General features: G+C 38.1%; 1 protein-coding gene across 1 annotated transcript in view; it reads left to right on the forward strand.

Moving 5' to 3' along the window:
* ITM2B (integral membrane protein 2B) overlaps positions 1 to 9,357 on the forward strand; it is a 28,449-nt gene extending 19,092 nt beyond the window's left edge. The window contains exons 2-6 of the mRNA XM_049778838.1: positions 1,303 to 1,431; positions 5,655 to 5,861; positions 6,783 to 6,893; positions 7,332 to 7,482; positions 8,633 to 9,357. Coding sequence (XP_049634795.1) covers positions 1,303 to 1,431; positions 5,655 to 5,861; positions 6,783 to 6,893; positions 7,332 to 7,482; positions 8,633 to 8,718 — 684 coding nt within the window. The 3' untranslated portion in view covers positions 8,719 to 9,357. The remainder of the gene's footprint in view (positions 1 to 1,302; positions 1,432 to 5,654; positions 5,862 to 6,782; positions 6,894 to 7,331; positions 7,483 to 8,632) is intronic.
* The last annotated feature ends 8,813 nt before the right edge of the window (positions 9,358 to 18,170 follow it).

The following is an 18,170-nucleotide window of genomic DNA, read 5'->3' on the forward strand; positions in this document are numbered from 1 at the left end:
TTAGCCCCTTATCTGATGGGGTATTGGGTGAATAGTTTATCCCATTCCATCGGTGGCCTTTGTGTCCTAATCACTGTTTCCTTTGAGGGGTGCCAAAACTTCTCAGTTTAAATTCCAATATTTTAAAACATCAAATCTCAATAGAGGCCATATGTTATTCTTGATTGGCTGGGACAATCTGGGATTATTTGACTGTCTCTTAATAGTATCAAGCTAACCTATCCCAATTTAGTACCAAACGCAATAACCTCAGCTTTCATTCTTTCTTAACTGAAGCCTTGCTTCAATCGAATACCAGAATTTTTTATACAGTTTTTATTGAATAGACAATTCATATTGAGTTTTCCAAGTAAGGAGAGTTAAGTACTTATGAAACTGCATCAAGTATACCACTACCAAGAATATCTTTTTTTTTTTAAACGTGGTTTTGAGTCAAATAAAGGCATTTGTTTTGTTGTCTGTTGCCTTTCTTGACTAGGTTTTATAATACCAGTAGTCAGCTCTTTGCACATGAATCTGAATGCAAACAAAATCCTGAAGTCATTGAGTAGTGGGAGGAATTGTGTTAAAGGAGCTCTGGGAATAAGTGAGGATGGGGCCTATCATGACCTCAGATGCTAAATTACTATTTCCTTGGGGGCTATCATGAGCCTCAGATGCTAAATTACTATTTCCTTGAGTTAAAACTATTTCCTTGAGTTAAATTCTAACAATTGTATTTTAGTGTATTTCTCTTATTGAATCTTTCCTCATATTTCTACAACTTCCATCTTAAGATAGTAAGTAATCATTGCTAAACTTGGAATCTTCAGGATAACAGAAGATACAGAGAACTTTTTCTTTTCTATATTTGTCAATTTTTTAGATTTTCAAGATTTTATTTAATTCTCTTTTTTCTTACTTAAACTTGCGAGTTGTATCAGTGATCTTATCTTATAAGGAATATTAGCTGCAATTCTCAATTTTGCGAAATACTACCCGAATTTTCGTCAGCATCATAATATAGCATGGCTAAGCTTTTCTAAACTTACTAATGTTAGCAGGTATTTTAGTCACCAGATGAACATGGAACTAGAATTTATGGAGCACATTGTTGAGAGAAGGCTGAATTTTCCTGGAAGATTGATGTCTTTGTTCAGGAGGGATATTGATGAGTCCTAGCATCTGGATGATTTTGACTAGCATGCGGCCTCTCGTCTTAGTATCTTTGTGAAATGCTGATCCTTACTGTCTCTTTACATACTGTGCTTTCTCTGATTTTGACAAGATATGATTTTGACCCTGTCTGTTTTTCTTTATTAGGACCCGGATGAAGTGGTACCAGTTGGTCAGAGAAGAGCCTGGTGTTGGTGCATGTGCTTTGGACTGGCTTTTATGCTTGCAGGCGTCATTCTAGGAGGCGCATACCTTTACAAGTACTTTGCGCTTCAAGTAAGTTGTACTATAATAAGAATGTTTTTTTTTTTTTTTTTTTTTGGTTTTTGGGCCACACCCGGTAACGCTCAGGGGTTACTCCTGGCTATACGCTCAGAAGTTGCTCCTGGCTTGGGGGACCATATGGGACACCGGGGGATCGAACCACGGTCCGTCCAAGGCTAGCGCAGGCAAGGCAGGCACCTTACCTTTAGCGCTACCGCCCGGTCCCAAGAATGTTTTTTATCTCAGATTTAGGAAAATTTTTTTCTTATTAGTACAATTCTGAGTCTAACCTGGTTTGTTTTGCTCTGTTGCTCATGGAATAATTTGGTAGAATTATCTTTTAAGGTTTGATTTAATCATTTTCAAGCAGTGAAACCATGGACAATTATGTCATTAAAATAATAAAAATGCGGGCCCGGAGAGATAGCACAGCGGTGTTTGCCTTGCAAGCAGCCGATCCAGGACCAAAGGTGGTTGGTTCGAATCCCGGTGTCCCATATGGTCCCCTGAGCCTGCCAGGAGCTATTTCTGAGCAGACAGCCAGGAGTAACCCCTGAGCACCGCCGGGTGTGACCCAAAAAACCAAAAAAACAAACAAAAATAATAATAATAAAAATGCTCCACCATAGGTTGTATACATTTCATATACTTTCTGTAGTGTTATAAATAGTGGCTTGATTTTTTTGTGAGGTGGGGGTTCCCTATCCAAAGCTGCTTTGGGCGCCATTGCAGCGCTGATAACCAAACCCAGTCTTCCTGCCTGCAGAGCATGTGATCAGCCTGTTAAACAGTCTCTACCTGTGAGTTGATAGCATGTTGGAACATTGTTGAAATACTGTTAACTTGTCATCATTTTGTTGGGGTTGGATCATACTTGAGTTTGTTTGGGGGCCACTGCCAGAAGTGTTCCAGGAGTATACTCTTTTCAGGGTCAAACCTAGACCTTCCACATACAAAGCATTCACACTAGCCCTCTGAACTATCTCCCTGACCCTAGTCATTTCTGTTTTGTGGTGGGGTACTTCCCAAATGAAGCCCTGGAGGACCAAAAGCCAATCTTGTCAATTCTTGGCTACAAGGGCCAGCAGTTCAGAAAGACTCAAGGTTTGTTACAGCCACTTGGTCCTTGTGATGCTGGGGCTTACTGGGGACCTTTAGACCACATTCAGTAATGCTTGGTGGGTCTTAGACTAGATATGTAACACCCTAACCCTTGTACTATCACAAGACCTAGTCATTGTTCTTAAATATAATTTTTGTAAGTGTATTATCTTTAGAAAATTAACAGTTTTGATTGTCTGAAGATATTGTTGCTTTGTTTTGTTCCATATTCATATCTTGTGTATGAATACTTATATGACAATTTTATGAATTTTAAAAATTGGACACTAAATTTTTTCCCCCGAAATTGTTTTTGCCCCTACTCAATTCTTTTCTTTATGGACCACACCAGGCAATACTCAGGGCTTTATTCTTGCCCCGTGTCTAGGGAACAATCCTGGCAGGGCTTAGAGGACCATAAATCATGCCAGAGATTTCATCTGGATTAACTACACACAAGGCAGTGCCCTATTCATTGTATTCCAACCTCCTTCATTTCTTTACACACAAAATTTTATTTATCTCACCTTTCCTTAAATGTTGCTATTGTTGTGATGACTGGGGGTTGCACAAAGGGTGGCACTTGTCCTTTCAGTTGTAGTATTAGCACATCAGTGCTGCAAGCGGCTTGTGTCTTGCAACACCAGTGGAATTTCGGTGAATTCACTCAAGGGAGAATGGGTTGCCCGGACCGGTGTACAGAGAAATATGAAATATGAAATAAATGAAACCACACAGAGTATGTGGGGTCAACACGTCTTCTGGCAGGAGTTTATTTTCCAAACGGGTTTTTATAGGGGTAAGCCAGTCCCTGGTGCAGAGAAGGATATTTACAATAACAAGGCCAGGTTAGTTGCAAAAGAAACAGTAACACTCAGGGCAGCTTTTAACAAACCTCAAATGCAAAACAGGTTAGGAGGAGGTAAGAAATATCTAGAAACTTGATCTTCCTGAGCTGCGCTCCATTGTTTTTGGGGTCAAGCACAGGAAGAAACCAAATCTCCTAAAATGTGTTTTTCTTTTTTTCTGAGGAGAGTCAATTTCGCCCTTGTTTACCAGAAACTTCAGCTGCAAGGACATATTTGAAACATTGTCTGAACTTTTAGGGTGATACATCTTCAAAAAAAAGGGTTTCTCTTAGTAATCTTTGGTGCTGGAATTTCTGAGCCGAATTATTTGATAGAGGCCACAATTTTGCCTGAGATAATGCCAAGCATCTCTGGAAATTCCTCAACCATCCACAGCAGACCTTTTGAGGAACCCCGTGGGGGAAATTGCAGTTCTCCCCACCAGGAAAATCTAAGGATCCCCTCTGGTGGGGTTGAATTCCCCTAAAGGTTTATGATGCCGTGGCACATCAGATTCTAGTGCTTACACATATGATCAATGAGACTGCTCTCGTGGTATTCACACACTTACTGAAAGTAGTCCTTGATGAGGAATGCTGTGATACACATACATGTTTTTGCTAGGGGCCAGCCCCTACCCCCCTTTTGTTTTGTTTTGAGTTCAAACCAGCTGTGCTCAGGTGTTATTCTGACTCTGCACTCAGGAATCATTTCTGTCGGTTTTTGGGGTCCGTGAATGCAGGGATTGGACTCCGGTCATCCCCTTGCAAGGCAAGCACCCTATCTGGTGTACTTTCTCTCTGATGCCCATGGGTGATGGCAGAGCTGCCATGTTACAAGTCTGTAACAGCATCACGATCTGATCTTATAGTTTTACTCTTGTGAGGCACATTCTCCATGAGTTCTTCCTCCAGCCAATCTTTTTGTTTTTGTTTTTGGGCCACACCCGGCAGTGCTCAGGGGTCACTCCTAGCTGTCTGCTCAGAAATAGCTCCTGGCAGGCACGGGGGACCATATGGGACACGAGGATTCAAACCCAACCACCTTTGGTCCTGGATCGACTGCTTGCAAGGCAAGCGCCGCTGTGCTATCTCTCCAAGCCACTCTCCAGCCAATTTTAAAAGGATATGTGTACTTTTTTTTTTATTAAGCAGTGCCAGGAATTCATTCTAGAGCCTCACACATACATGGCAAGCCCTCTACCACCAAATCATGTTCCCAGACCTTAAAATGTATATGGATACACTTTCAAAATAATTTTTAATGTGCTTAACTATAATCTGCTATTTTTCACTAAATTGTAGTGATTGTTTCTTTTTTGGGGGGTATACCCAGCTGTGCTCAGAGGTCACTCCTGTTGCTGCTCAGGAAACCAGATAGTGTATAAGAAATTAAACCCAAGTTTGGCTGAAGTCAAGGCAAATACCCTGCTTGCTGTACTCTTTCCAGCCCCAAGTGATGTATTTTAACTTTTTTATTTGCCTTTTTTTGTTTTGTTTTGGGGTCATACCAGGCAGCGGCACTCAGGTTACACCTGGCTCTGCACTCAGAAATCACTCCTGATAGGCTCAGGGGGGGGACCACATGGGATGCCAGGAGTTTAACCCGTGTCTGACCAGGCCCCCAACTAGTGTATTTGGGGGGGTGTTGGGCCATACCCGGTGGTGCTCAGGGGTTACTCCTGGCTATCTGCTCTGAAATAGCTCCTGGTAGGCACAGGGGATCATATGGGACACCGGGATTCGAACCAACCACCTTGGGTCCTGGATTGGCTGCTTGCAAGGCAAACACCGCTGTGCTAACTCTCCGGCCCACATCTAGTGTATTTTGAAAACAATGTCTTGGTAAATTTCAGAAGAAACAGATTTTTTGTTGTTTTTAGTTAAGATTAAAAACATTTAATGAGTGAATTGTACCAAAAGTTTGTCTCTTCTGAATATATTTTTTTATTAAAATAATGCCTATAAGTATCTAGATCTGTGTTTCTTCACATTTACTTGTCACCAGAATTGCTTTTAATTCTATTTTTGTTCACTACAAAAGGTAAAGTGAAATTCAGCTGCTTTTCTTCTTCGGGAGCCATCCTCTGATGCCTTTATTTTAAATACTTCAAAATCCTATGCTAAAGAATGTGTTTAACCATGCAATTAAACTGTCTGACTTGTCATCTAAAAGTAGGAGTTTGCAAGCAAAATGCTACTTAGGTAGAGGTGGCAGCTTAAGTAATGACTACATTTAAAAACCTGTCTCCCACTGAATGCTGAAATAGTTGTTTCAACTCTCTAGCCAGATGACGTGTACTACTGTGGAATAAAATACATCAAAGATGACCTCATCCAGAGTGAACCTTCCGCAGATGCCCCCGCTGCTCGCTATCAGACAATTGAGGAAAACATTAAGATTTTTGAGAAAGAGGCGGTTGAGCTCATCAGTGTGCCGGTCCCTGAGTTTGCAGATAGTGACCCTGCCAACATTGTTCATGACTTCAACAAGGTGAGCTGTGCCCTAGGTGGGAAAAGACTGCAAATCCCCCCCCCCCCCCCGGTCTAGTTAATTTTAGTATCTATTATTTGTAGAAGTACTTTGGGGTCACTTTTTAAAAAGTGATTTGGGTTTCTTCTGCTCTGTAAGATTTGCTCTACATCAGCATTTGATGGATTCTTTAACCCAAGCAGATTTAAAGTGAGCCTTGCATCTTAACTTATCCTTGCTCTCTCTGTTTCAAAGCCCACTTTATAACTGTTTCTTCCTTTGCTAGTAAAGTGCTACTTTTGTTTCTTATTCTCACAATTGTTCAGTCCTAGGTATTTGGCTGTTAATTCTGAATAAGAACTTTGCCCCCATTTAACCATTTCATTATCATAAGAAATAAGAAAATTAACACAGGCCAAGACTGTCATTCATGGTAGAGATTATATTGTAGAAGAATGAGGTCCTGGCTGCATTCCCAGGAGAGGGAAAAGGAAAAAGAGAGAAGATGTTGGGGAAATACAGTAATAATATATAGTTGATATTTAAATTCTCTCAATAATTACTTTCCCTCAATAATTATATTACCAAGATCATTTTATATTTTCAAACTAGGATCCTGAGATTCAAGTTTACATCTTACCCGTGGAATTGGCACCTGTATATAATTTTGTCAATTTGAATGTTCAGACATATCACACACATTAGCTTTGTAAAACATTCTTTGTCTGATCAATATATCTAGTAAGAAACAAACCCCTGATTAGTATTTAATTACTAGTAGCAACAATTGTTTCCATATTACTCCTATCCTTATCTACCAAATTCTTGTTTTTTTGAAATACAAGTCATTTAAAGGTAATTTACTTTAATGGTACAAATTGTATTTTAAAGCTCAGTTGCTGATTATTATAAATATTAATATGACTGAATTTTTTTCCCCAGAAACTCACAGCCTACTTAGATCTCAACCTGGATAAGTGCTATGTGATTCCTCTGAACACTTCCATTGTTATGCCACCGAAAAACCTTCTGGAGCTGCTTATTAACATTAAGGTATAAGAAAAATGAACAGTTGTATTGATAGCATCATACATCATAGAATTTTTTGGTAAAATAGTCTTATAAAAATTCATCTTGTGGAAATACAGCTAAAAATTATTTAAGACCTAATCTTGTTTTTCTTTTCCTTTTATCTTATAATATTCTATATTTTGAAGTTAAAATATGCTTTCTTAAATTACAGCTATTTCAAAGGAGTCAGAAAATAATAGGCTTTCAGGAAATAAGATCTGTTTTGCAACTATTCAATTTTGAGAAATTAGCATTGTGTAATCAAATACTATGACTGTACTTTGTTTATAAAAAAGAAAGTGAGCAATAGTTTATCAGTCTCTGTTCATTCTGTAATATTTAAGAATTGTATCTTCTTTGCTAACTGTCTAGTCAGTATATGATTGGAGATATGTATGTAACTTATTCTCCCTTCTATAGGCTGGAACCTATTTGCCTCAGTCATATCTGATTCATGAGCACATGGTTATCACAGATCGTATTGAAAATATTGATCATCTGGGTTTCTTCATTTATCGATTGTGCCATGACAAGGAAACTTACAAGCTGCAACGCAGAGAAACCATCAGAGGTAATAATAAGTGTTGGGGGGATTTTTCTCTCTCTTCATTGTGTTAAAATAGATTTAGATGAAAGCTAGCAATAGTTAACAATATGCTTGCCATGATTTGGGAAAAGAAAATTACTTTGTATTACTCTATGGTATTCTTAGATTTCTGAAGAATCATCTTAATTCTCTATTTTCTTTGGGGATAGAATAGCTAGATGTGAAATGTCATTGCCTGGAGGTGGTGTTACTTTGCTTTCCGTATAATCACTCACTCAGTACTTTCCATCCTGCCACTTTTTATGGTTATATGAAAGTGGCTCAGCCATACAAGGATTCCTAGCTAAAAGGTCTCGAGAGAACAGGTGTGTGGTTGTATATATGCTCAGAGATCAGGATTCCTAGTGCACTCTTTTTCTTCTGGGTCATGTTAAAGATAATAAGTCACCTTACTTTTTAGAAAAGAGTTTGTCTGAGAAGTAAAAGCATTAACACAGGTAGAAAAAAATAGTACAGGGGGTAGAGTGCCTTACATGCCTTACGTGAGACATGTTCATCCCTGACACCCTGTATGGTCTTGCCCTGCCAGGAGAGATCCCTAAGTTCACTTCTACGAGATAAACCCTGAGCCACAAATAAAAAAAAAAAAATAAATCAAAGTATAAGCACTAGTATCACTTCACAAATTTTTTTAACCTTTTCTGTTTTATCTGAAAAATAAGAATGCTAGCTTTTTATTGAAATCTGACCATTTCCCTTCAAAGTCTGTACTTGTTTAAGTCTGCAAATATATTTCTAAAGTTCTGCGTTCCAACAAATCATCACAGTTAACCCTTCAAGGTCTTAGATGTAGATGTATGGCTTTTATTTTTATTGAAATCTGTTAAGATAGTTGTTTCGGAGAATGTGATGGGAGGAGTTGGTCAGCTCTCCTGAGGGGGTCACTCTTGGCAGGGCCTAAGGGATCATGAGCTGTCAGGGATTAAACCCAGGTCAGCCACAAGCAAGGCAAATACCCTAACCTTACTATGTCTTGATCCTTTTAAGATAGTTTAAGAAAAGGAAAAATTATTTTCACTATTATTAAAATTAAACGGTTTAAGTAATGATTGAGGGAATGTAAATACCTATTATCAATGAACCAAAAATTCTAAAACTCCTCCTTCCTAAACAGGTATTCAGAAACGTGAAGCTGGCAATTGCTTTGCCATTCGGCATTTTGAAAGCGAATTTGCTGTGCAAACTTCAATTTGTTCTTGAAGAGTCAAGACAAGCATTATTGAGAAAAATGTCAACCACAGCATTACCCTACCCTTTGTATTTTGTGCAGTGATTATTTTTTAAGATCTTTCATGTAAGTAGCAAACCAGGCTTTACTATCTTTTCATCTCATTAATTCAATTAAAACCATTACCTTTTAAAAGTCTTTTCTTCTTTCCAAGTGTGGTGTCTTTTATCTTTAAATTAGTAATTATATGAAGTCATAGATAATAGTATACTTCGACCTAGTTCTTAGGTACTAAGAGGAATTTATATTTCTTTAAGTCATCTATCCAAATTTTTGTTTTAATTATACATTTTCAAGAGGAAAATAGTCATATATATGCATATGAACAGATGGACCACAGTGACTTATTTGTAGTTCTCATATGCTGAACTGCTTTAGTTTAATTATAGCTCATTTGAACACCCATTTAATTCTCTTCTAATTAAATTGTGCAGCACTTTCATCATATTAAACTATTCAGACTATGGTTTCTACCTTGATGTTTTAATATTTTAGGCATCTGCTGTAATATTTTAGAAAATGTTTGGAATTTAAAAAATATCTTGTGTTACTCATTTGTATAACCATATCTGTGCAATGGAATATAAATATCACAAAGTTGTTTGACTAAAGACTTGTGTGTTGTTTTTCTAGTATAATAAAACCAAAGAGTTTGGTTCTTTGTATCTAAGATTATCCCTGTTAAGGAAGAAACTTTAAAAAACAAAACTTTTAGATCCTATAGGTAAAATTGAACAATTTTTTTAAGCTAACAAATGTTTTTTAAATACACTACTGGTTTTTGGTTTTTGGGTCACACCTGGCAGCACTCAGGCCACTCCCAGCTCTACGCTCAGAAATCACCCCTGGCAGGCTCGGGGAGCCATATGGGATACAGGATTCAAACCACTGTCCTTCTGCACACAAGGCAAATGAAACGCCTTACCTCCATGCTCTCTCCTGCCCCCTAAATACACTATCTTCTTTGTGGAAAGTAACATATAAAACTTACTCTTGGGGCCGTAGAGATAGCATGGAGGTGTAAGGCATTTGTTTGCCTTTCATGCAGAAGGACGGTGGTTCGAATCCCGCATCCCATATGGTCCCCTGTGCCTGCCAGGGGCGATTTCTGAGTATAGAGCCAGGAGGAACCCCTAAGCACTGCTGGGTGTGATCCAAAAACCAATAAATAAATAAATAAATAAACAAATAAACAAACAAACAAAATAAAACTTAATCTTGAAAGTGTTTAAGAAACAGTAATTCATATTTAATGGAGGAGCTACTATTAAACCTAAAGTTTTCATGGAACACAAAATAAGTTTTTCTGAGAATGTCTCTTCTACCAATGGAGTATTTTGAGTTTTGGTAGTGATAATATATATATTTTTTATTTATAAGGCTCTTTCACATTTGAAAAATTCTCAATTTACCACCATTAATAACAATAATTTCACTATAGACTTCTAAGACAATATATTTCGCTATGAATTTATAGTCAATTGTCAAAGTTTTACAAATCTATATAGTTTTGGTCTAGAAATTCATTCAAGAGATTATCATATGATTCTTGGTTCTTGGGTACATTCTTGCAATGTTATAAAATTTGATAGGGCAGCTATTTAGATATTCAGGGAATGAAGAGTTACTTTAGAACAGAGTATGTTTAATTAAAATGTGAATTGCTCTAGCCTATACAATTTTCATGGTATGTTGTGAAGGGGAGCTATTATCACTTAGGAATGCATTTATCTGTGTGGTTAGTAAATTCTGAGCATTTTATATATGACCAGCATAAAGAATGAATCATAGAAAGTACATTTGTGAAGACAACTGCTGCTATGGTGGAAACTCAAAGTGGTAGGAGATTTGCCTTACATGCAGCCAATACAGGACAGACAGTAGTTCAAATCCCGGCATCCCATATGGTCCCCCGAGCCTTTCTGGAGAGACTTATGAGTGAAGAGACAGGAATAACCCCAGAGCACTGCCAGGTGTGATCCAAACAACCCCCCCCCCCAAAAAAAAAAAAGCGTATTAGATTTGGAAAATATATAAAAGCACACGAAAACACAAATCCTTACTTGGGGTTCAGCTTTGTTTTTGTGTATGCATCTTTTTTTTTTTTTTTTTTTTTTGGATCACTCCTGGCAGGCACGGGGGACCATATGGGACACCGGGATTCGAACCAACCACCTTTGGTCCTGGATCGGCTGCTTGCAAGGCAAACGCCGCTGTGCTATCTCTCCAGGCCCGTGTATGCATCTTTATATCTCAGCAAAACTCTGTTACTTTGTCATCTTTGAATATATCAAAATTATATTCCTATTGGGAAATTCTTTACTGTTAAAGGCCACTATATTATGTGTGTACTATAATTCGGAGACGGGTTGCCTCCCAAGCAGTGCTCGCATCCATACCAGCTATACTCAAGCACCCGAACTGGAGGGTCAGTGCTTGGGGATGCAGAGTTGCTCAGGCTCAGGGTGCCAGTGACCACAGGGGCCACATCCAGAGGTGCTTAAGGGGCTTTCAGAATAACACACAGGGATGTTAAGGAGTGGGACATTAACTTTTAGCACGGTGTTATCTCCAGGGCCTTTGTCATTTTCTAGTAAGTTTTCTCATAAAACTTACCTTTGGATTCTGGACTTAAACCCTTTGAACTTGTGCCATAACTTGACTGCAATCTTGGGTATGACCAATTTTTTGGAAAAAACAATGTAGTGTGTGAAAAGAGAACCAGGCTTGCAGAGAGAACTCAAAATTTTCCTGGCTAGCATTGCAGGAAGATGCAGCTTTCCATACTGTCCCTGAGTATAAAAGATCTTTTATCTGTTGTGACTGCTCTTCGTTAACTAATAAAAGCTAGTCTTAGGTTTAAAGTGTTTTTCTTGGCGCTACTTTTTCTTGAAATCCTTTAAATTCTGTACAACCACATCAGTAAGTGGGATGCAAAGCATACAGTGTTCTAATTGTATTTCTCTCAAATAGCAGAAGTAGGAGTAGAACACAAGCCCACAGGCAGTTTAATAAAGGAAAAAAAAAAGAAGCAAAGGAATTACTAGAAGAAAGGGTTCAGATGTATCTGAATGCCATTATTATTTAATGCTTGGTGAATCTACAGTTCTGCTATGTGAATATATAATTTGCTAGACATTCCTTCTTCCACCCACTTTGTTGACTAGATTTATAGAAATCCTACTCTGAATGCTGAACATCATTGCCTGTTTGGCTTTGAGATTTAGTTCCCTAAGTAAGGACTTCATGTATATAAAAAAAGATAAGCTTTCACCACAAAACTACTATGGATTTGCTGGATGTCTCATCCAAAATTAGCACAAAGCTTTCCTCTCTTTCTAGCTCTTATTAATCCATTACAAGAGAAAGACAGTGGTTTGTTCCCAGACCTCATACTATCGATTGTTTTTAGACTGTATCTTATGGGGCTTTTTTTTTTTTTTTTTGCTTATTTGTTTGTTTAGGTATTTAATGTCGATTTGACACTTCGTTTCCCAGATATCTATAGCAGGTTAGTTCTAAAGAGAAGAGGTGGCTGATCTAAAAAAATCTAGCCCCACAGGGGCACGGAGAGATAGCATGGAGGTAGGGTATTTGCCTGCATGCAGAAGGACGGTGGCATCCCATATGGTCCCCTGAGCCTGCCAGGAGCGATTTCTGAGCGTAGAGCCAGGAGTAACCCCTGAGCGCAGTTGGGTGTGACCCAGAAAACACAAAAGCAAACAATAAAAGCCAAAAATCCAGCCCCACATAGCATAAGAAAGACCTATTTTCTCCTGCACACATTTATAAGAAATGTGAGTCCTATATATTGTGGTGAGGGAACCTCCCAGGCAGTGCTCAGGGAACCCAGGATCCTCTCTCTGTGTTGTTGCTTATCCAGTTGGACTAAATGGTTTAATGTTAGGTCCGATGGCTGCTCAGGATCCACTAGAGCCATACCTGAATGGTGCAGGGATATGTGGGGTGGGGTAGTGGTGATGGTGGTGTCAAACAGCTTTGCACATGCCCTCGGCTACTTCCTCAATCTCTCAAGAGTCTTTTTAATATATATTCACAATTTCATTGCAGATAAAACCTAGAGAAGTACTGATGATAAGACTAATTGCTTTCTCCACATTTGTATCTGCTATCCTATTTTCCAGGTCCATTTTCTAAGGGAGATTGTTAATGTACAATAAATTTTGATGACACACTCTTGTCTGAGTGACTATTTTAATGAAAATGCTTTTCTCTGGCCAGATGGTTTGATCTTGACACTGGAGAGACATAAGGGTTAAGGTGCTGGTTCCATCTCCCATACTGTGTATGGTTTCCAAGCCCAATTAGGAGTGATCACTTAGTGTAGAGCCAGAAGCACTGAGCACTGCTAGGTGTGTGTGTTTGGGGCAGGGAGATGACAGGACTGGGGGTGTAGCTCATGTTGTAGTACATGCCACACAAATGTGAAGATTTGAGTTTGACCCTAGGCAGCAATACATGAAGACATTTAGGAAGTCAAAGTACTACTACTCAGCAATTAAAAAGAACAATCATACAATGAAATGAATATAAAAATATATACAGTAGCTAGACTCTGGAAACAATAGATAAATGGCTAAAAAGAGACTGGTACATATACACAGTAGAATATTATGCAGCAGTCTGAGATGAAATCATGAAATTTTTCTATACATGGATGGACATGGAAATTATTATGCTGAGTGAAGTAAGTCATAGACATACGAGTCTTATCTATGGGTTTTAAGAAAAAAAATTTTTTATAATGTCCAGAGATGAGGGCCAGAAGGACCGGCTAATGATATGAAGCTCACCACAAAGAATGGTAAGTGCAGTTAGAAAAATACACTAACAACTACCATGACATTGTTAATGACTGAGAAGTAGAATGTCTCCAATACAGGCTTAGGGGTGAGGGAGGAGGGAGATCAGGGGCTTGGTGTTAGGAATGTTACACTGGTGAAGGGGGTTGTTCTTTGTATGACTGAAATCCAACTACAATGTTTGTAATCACGGTGTTTAAATAAGACATTATAAAAATGTAAAAAAAATTAAGTGATAAAAGCCAGACTAAATAGTCACCTACTGTACATCTTTAAGAAAAATTCAGAAAAAGCCCCAAACTGATATATGATCATAGAAACAAAAGTAATTGCAGCAAAAGAAGGTGATGTGAATTATAAACTGGATGAGAACTTTCTGGAGTGTTGAAATGTTCTCTTGATATACTGATGCATGAAATTACCAAAACTCACTGTATATGCTCTTTTTTTGTGCACCTGATGTGCACTTCATTTCATGCAAATTATACCTAACATAAAACATGAGGTATGAAAGTAGTATATTTATGCACACACACATTGTAGTGTGTGTGTATATGTATGTATATATATGTATATATATACACTACAATATACCCATTTAGCCTGTTTTATATATGTATAAAACCTAGGCTGTTATTCAAATTTAATTGTGCAAAATATTCAGCTACATGTTTCCTGAAAGTCAAGGCAAAAGGGAGATAAACTGTTAGCTCTATTATCTAATACCAGCAGAGAAAAAATTTTCTATACTAAATTTAAGAATAAATATCTAGATAAAAGGGTCAGAGTGATAGTTTCTCATATGGTCCATCTACACAGCCAGAAGTGATTCCTGAATGTAAAGCCAACAGTAAGTCTTGAGCACTGCTGGGTGTGGCTTAGAAGCAAAATCTAGATAAGAAACATTAGGCATTATTTCACGTTTTCACTAGAGCTTATAAAAGAAAAATAATCTGTTCATATTTGAATTCTCAACAGATGTCCAGAGAATAATACTGTTCTTGGAATGCATTTTCAGGGAACTAAAGGAAAACATTAAAGGCGGAATAGTTTTCTAGCAAGGTACAGAACCTCACATTCCAGAGGAAAAGGATTTTCAGTGTTCGTACTCAATTTTGCTGGAATCCTAGCTAGTTTTGTGACAGAAGCTATTCAGATTATTAAAGGTAAGAAAAGGAAAATGGTCTCTGGAGTTGATTTTAAACTAGATTCTGGATTTTAGCTAATAAACTTACATTTGACTATTGCTTTTGTTAGAAGAAATTCATAGTCATACTCAAATGGAAAACAGGTTGGCTTTCAGGGGCTCTTGGATACCCTTATTTCAGCATTTGTAGCTTGCTCCTCCTGAGCCAGGATTTCCACTCCTTTCTGCACCAGTCCCTTCCCCTCTCATGCCCCATGGCCTCCTTACTTTGTTCACACTTACTCAGTGTTGTTTCTGTAGCAAGGCCATGCCAAGTCCTTTTCTAAAGCCACATTTCTTTACCTGACCTCCTCCTAAATTGGCAATACAATATCTGTACTGTATTCTAATTTAATCTTACCTAGTCCATTACATGAAGATTGGTTTATGTTTCAGGACAGGCAAAAATGACTAAAAATAGACTCCAGAATTTCACCACTGCAAATAAAAAATGCAGAGGCCAATAAGTATGCAGTGACAAGCTTGCCCACAGCCTCCCTTGTTTTCTTATGGAGGATCCTCTAGGATTTGGCAGGTCTCTGATAATCCACTAAATGTAAATTGTTTATCAGGACAGGCTGAACTGAGGGCTCTGTATTTCCACATTCTCCTACCCCTAAGTTGTTCAGCAACCACAATCAACCCTTGTTGCGCTGCAAGATGGATCAGAGCAGCTCTGGCCTGCATATCCTCATGGCCTTGACAGTCTTCCTATGTCAATGGGAATGCTCCAGAGTTTTTAAGTTTCCATTTTGCCTTCTTAGGGGCATTCGAAGTCTCTTGATCAACCATACTACCATCATTTTTTCTATGGTTATGATTACCTGAAATGTGTTTATTTTTGTACTACTTGTCTGTCTGTCCTCCCCTCCCCCAGCAAAGGTCAAGACAACAAGGATGTTTCTTACCAGTAAGGAAAATGGGGAAGTGATGAAAAAAGAATTCACATCCACTGTTTGGGAATGTTGTCTGGTTCAACCTTTATGGAAAACAATATGGACGGTTCTCAGTAAACTTAGAATTAAGCTACCACATGACCCAACAATTTCACTTAAGTACTATCTCCAGGGCCAAAAAACATGCATTCAAAAGGATGTATCCATACCTCTATTCATCATAACACTCAATACAATAGCTGAGTTGGAATCAACCTAGATGCCCAATAACAAATGAACATGAAGATGTGGTACACATATACAATGGGATACTACAGAACTGTAAGGAATGATGTAATCATGTAATTTGCTGCAACATGGATAGAGATTTAAGATACGTTAAGTCAGAAGAAAGAAATACAGGATATCACTTATGTGGTATGTAGAATAACTGCATTAGGGAATACAATAGTTCAAATGGGAGTTGGCTAGAATACTTTTGGCCCCCGAATATAATGAGAAGGAAAGAAATATGGTGAAGGGGGGGGGGGAGAAAGACGTGAATTAATGGGAGATGGGGATTAAGGCAATTCAGATACATTGGTAGTATAAACAAGGACAGAACTAAGTACTCAAACCACAGAATTAACAACAATGAAATTATGTTACCCAAACTTAAGCAACTAAACTTAAAAAGGTGGCCGTTATAATTGCAGATTGGGTGGGTGGGAGGGTGGGATGGGGTGAGGTATGGGATGGACTCTGGACATCAATGGAGGAAGATTGACACTGGTGGTGGGATTGAGTCTGCAATGTATATCTAAAACTTACTAAATCCACAATGTTTTAAATTGAAAAAAGATTTTAATGGGAACGAATACAGCCTTCAGTAGCTGATGTGTCAAGCCCAGCAAAACCTTCCTGTTTTCTTTCCTTATTAGTGTAGGGTAATTTGGGAGTTGGAACAACCTATAGAAAGAGGAGCGGTTCACACTTAAAATTTGTTGCTAGTTTTGTTGCCCTGTTGGAATCTGTATAGAAGAAATCTATTACATTGTTTAACTTTTTTTTACTTTAAATTTTTTTATTTTATCTCATTTTTATAATCTTTATTTAAACACCGTGATTACAAATATGATTATAGTTGTATGATAACAGTCATGTAAAGAACACTCCCCTTCACCAGTGCAACATTCCCACCACCAATTTCCCAGATCTCCCTCCTCCCCACCCCCCCCCACACCTGTACTCGAGACAGGCTTTCTACTTCCCTCATTACTTTAAATTTCTTTTACACACTATTGTTTACAGAATTGCTCATAATACAGTTATTTCTGGCAGTCAATATTCCAATATCAATCCCACCACCAGTGTAACATTCCCTCTAACCTTGTCACCAGTTTTCCAAACTCCCAGAAACCTACCTCTTAGTAGGTACAAATAATTTACCTAATATTTCTTGGTAAGACTAAATGGTAATAGAATTATCAAAAAGATTTCACTAAAAGAAAATTTGTGAAAACAACCATGAGGTTGTTTATTCCTTTTCTGAAGATTTACTAAGCTGCTTATTGCTAATTGAACATTCTGTTATTGGTTTTGTTTGCTGAACTTACATGGTTCTATGATAATATTTTGTCTAATTTGATGTATTCCTAGTAGGAAGTCAGTATTAAAATTATGGGGTTGTCACTCAGCCTGTGGTCCAGAACTTTAAGGATATGTGTGGGCTGATGAGCTCATATGGCTACCCGTTTGGTTGGTAGGTGTAGCTGCTGGGACTTCTGGAAGTTCAAAGGCTAGTAGAAAGGCAGCCCACTTTGGCTTCAGAGTCCCTGGAGATGTCAGCCACAAAACCAGCTTGCCTGGAAATTTTGGCTATTAGGAGCCTTTACAGAGATTAGAGGAAAAGCAGTGAAGCTGGATGATTGGCATGGCTGCAATTATGAGTTGGATCTCTGTGTGTGTAACTGCCAGAGCTTCAGCAAGATGGGGGAATTGCCTTGTCCCCTGCCAAGAGCCCCCTGCATAATCAGGAAAAAGCTATATATTCTTGAAGTTTTGCTATGAGTTGAGGCATATTTTCGAATGCAAGATGAATCTATGTCAAATTACTAGCAGAGACATCTGTTTTATTCCATTTATTATCATATAAAATTATACATCATATAAAATATATCAAATATAGCATATATAAAAATATATCAAATATAGGAAGTCTTTGAGTATGATAAAATTGAATCACATTGGGGCAGGTGATATAGTACAGGGTTTAAGGTGCTTGCTTTATATACATAGTGAATCCTGGTGCCACATATGGTCCCCTAAGTACAACCAGAAGTGATTCTTAAGCACAGAGCAAGTAAACCTTGAGTATCATCAAATGTGGCACATATATACATATAATCAAATCTATACATGTGTGTTAATATAATCACATTGTAGATTAAAGGATTACAAAGTGTTGAAAATTAAATGGAATCACAATGAATGGCCTCTTGGAAACACCATTCTGAGTAACATCCTGTTCATTCAGAAAT

Source organism: Suncus etruscus, chromosome 8 (genome assembly GCF_024139225.1).
Source record: "Suncus etruscus isolate mSunEtr1 chromosome 8, mSunEtr1.pri.cur, whole genome shotgun sequence".
NCBI classification, from domain to species: domain Eukaryota; kingdom Metazoa; phylum Chordata; class Mammalia; order Eulipotyphla; family Soricidae; genus Suncus; species Suncus etruscus.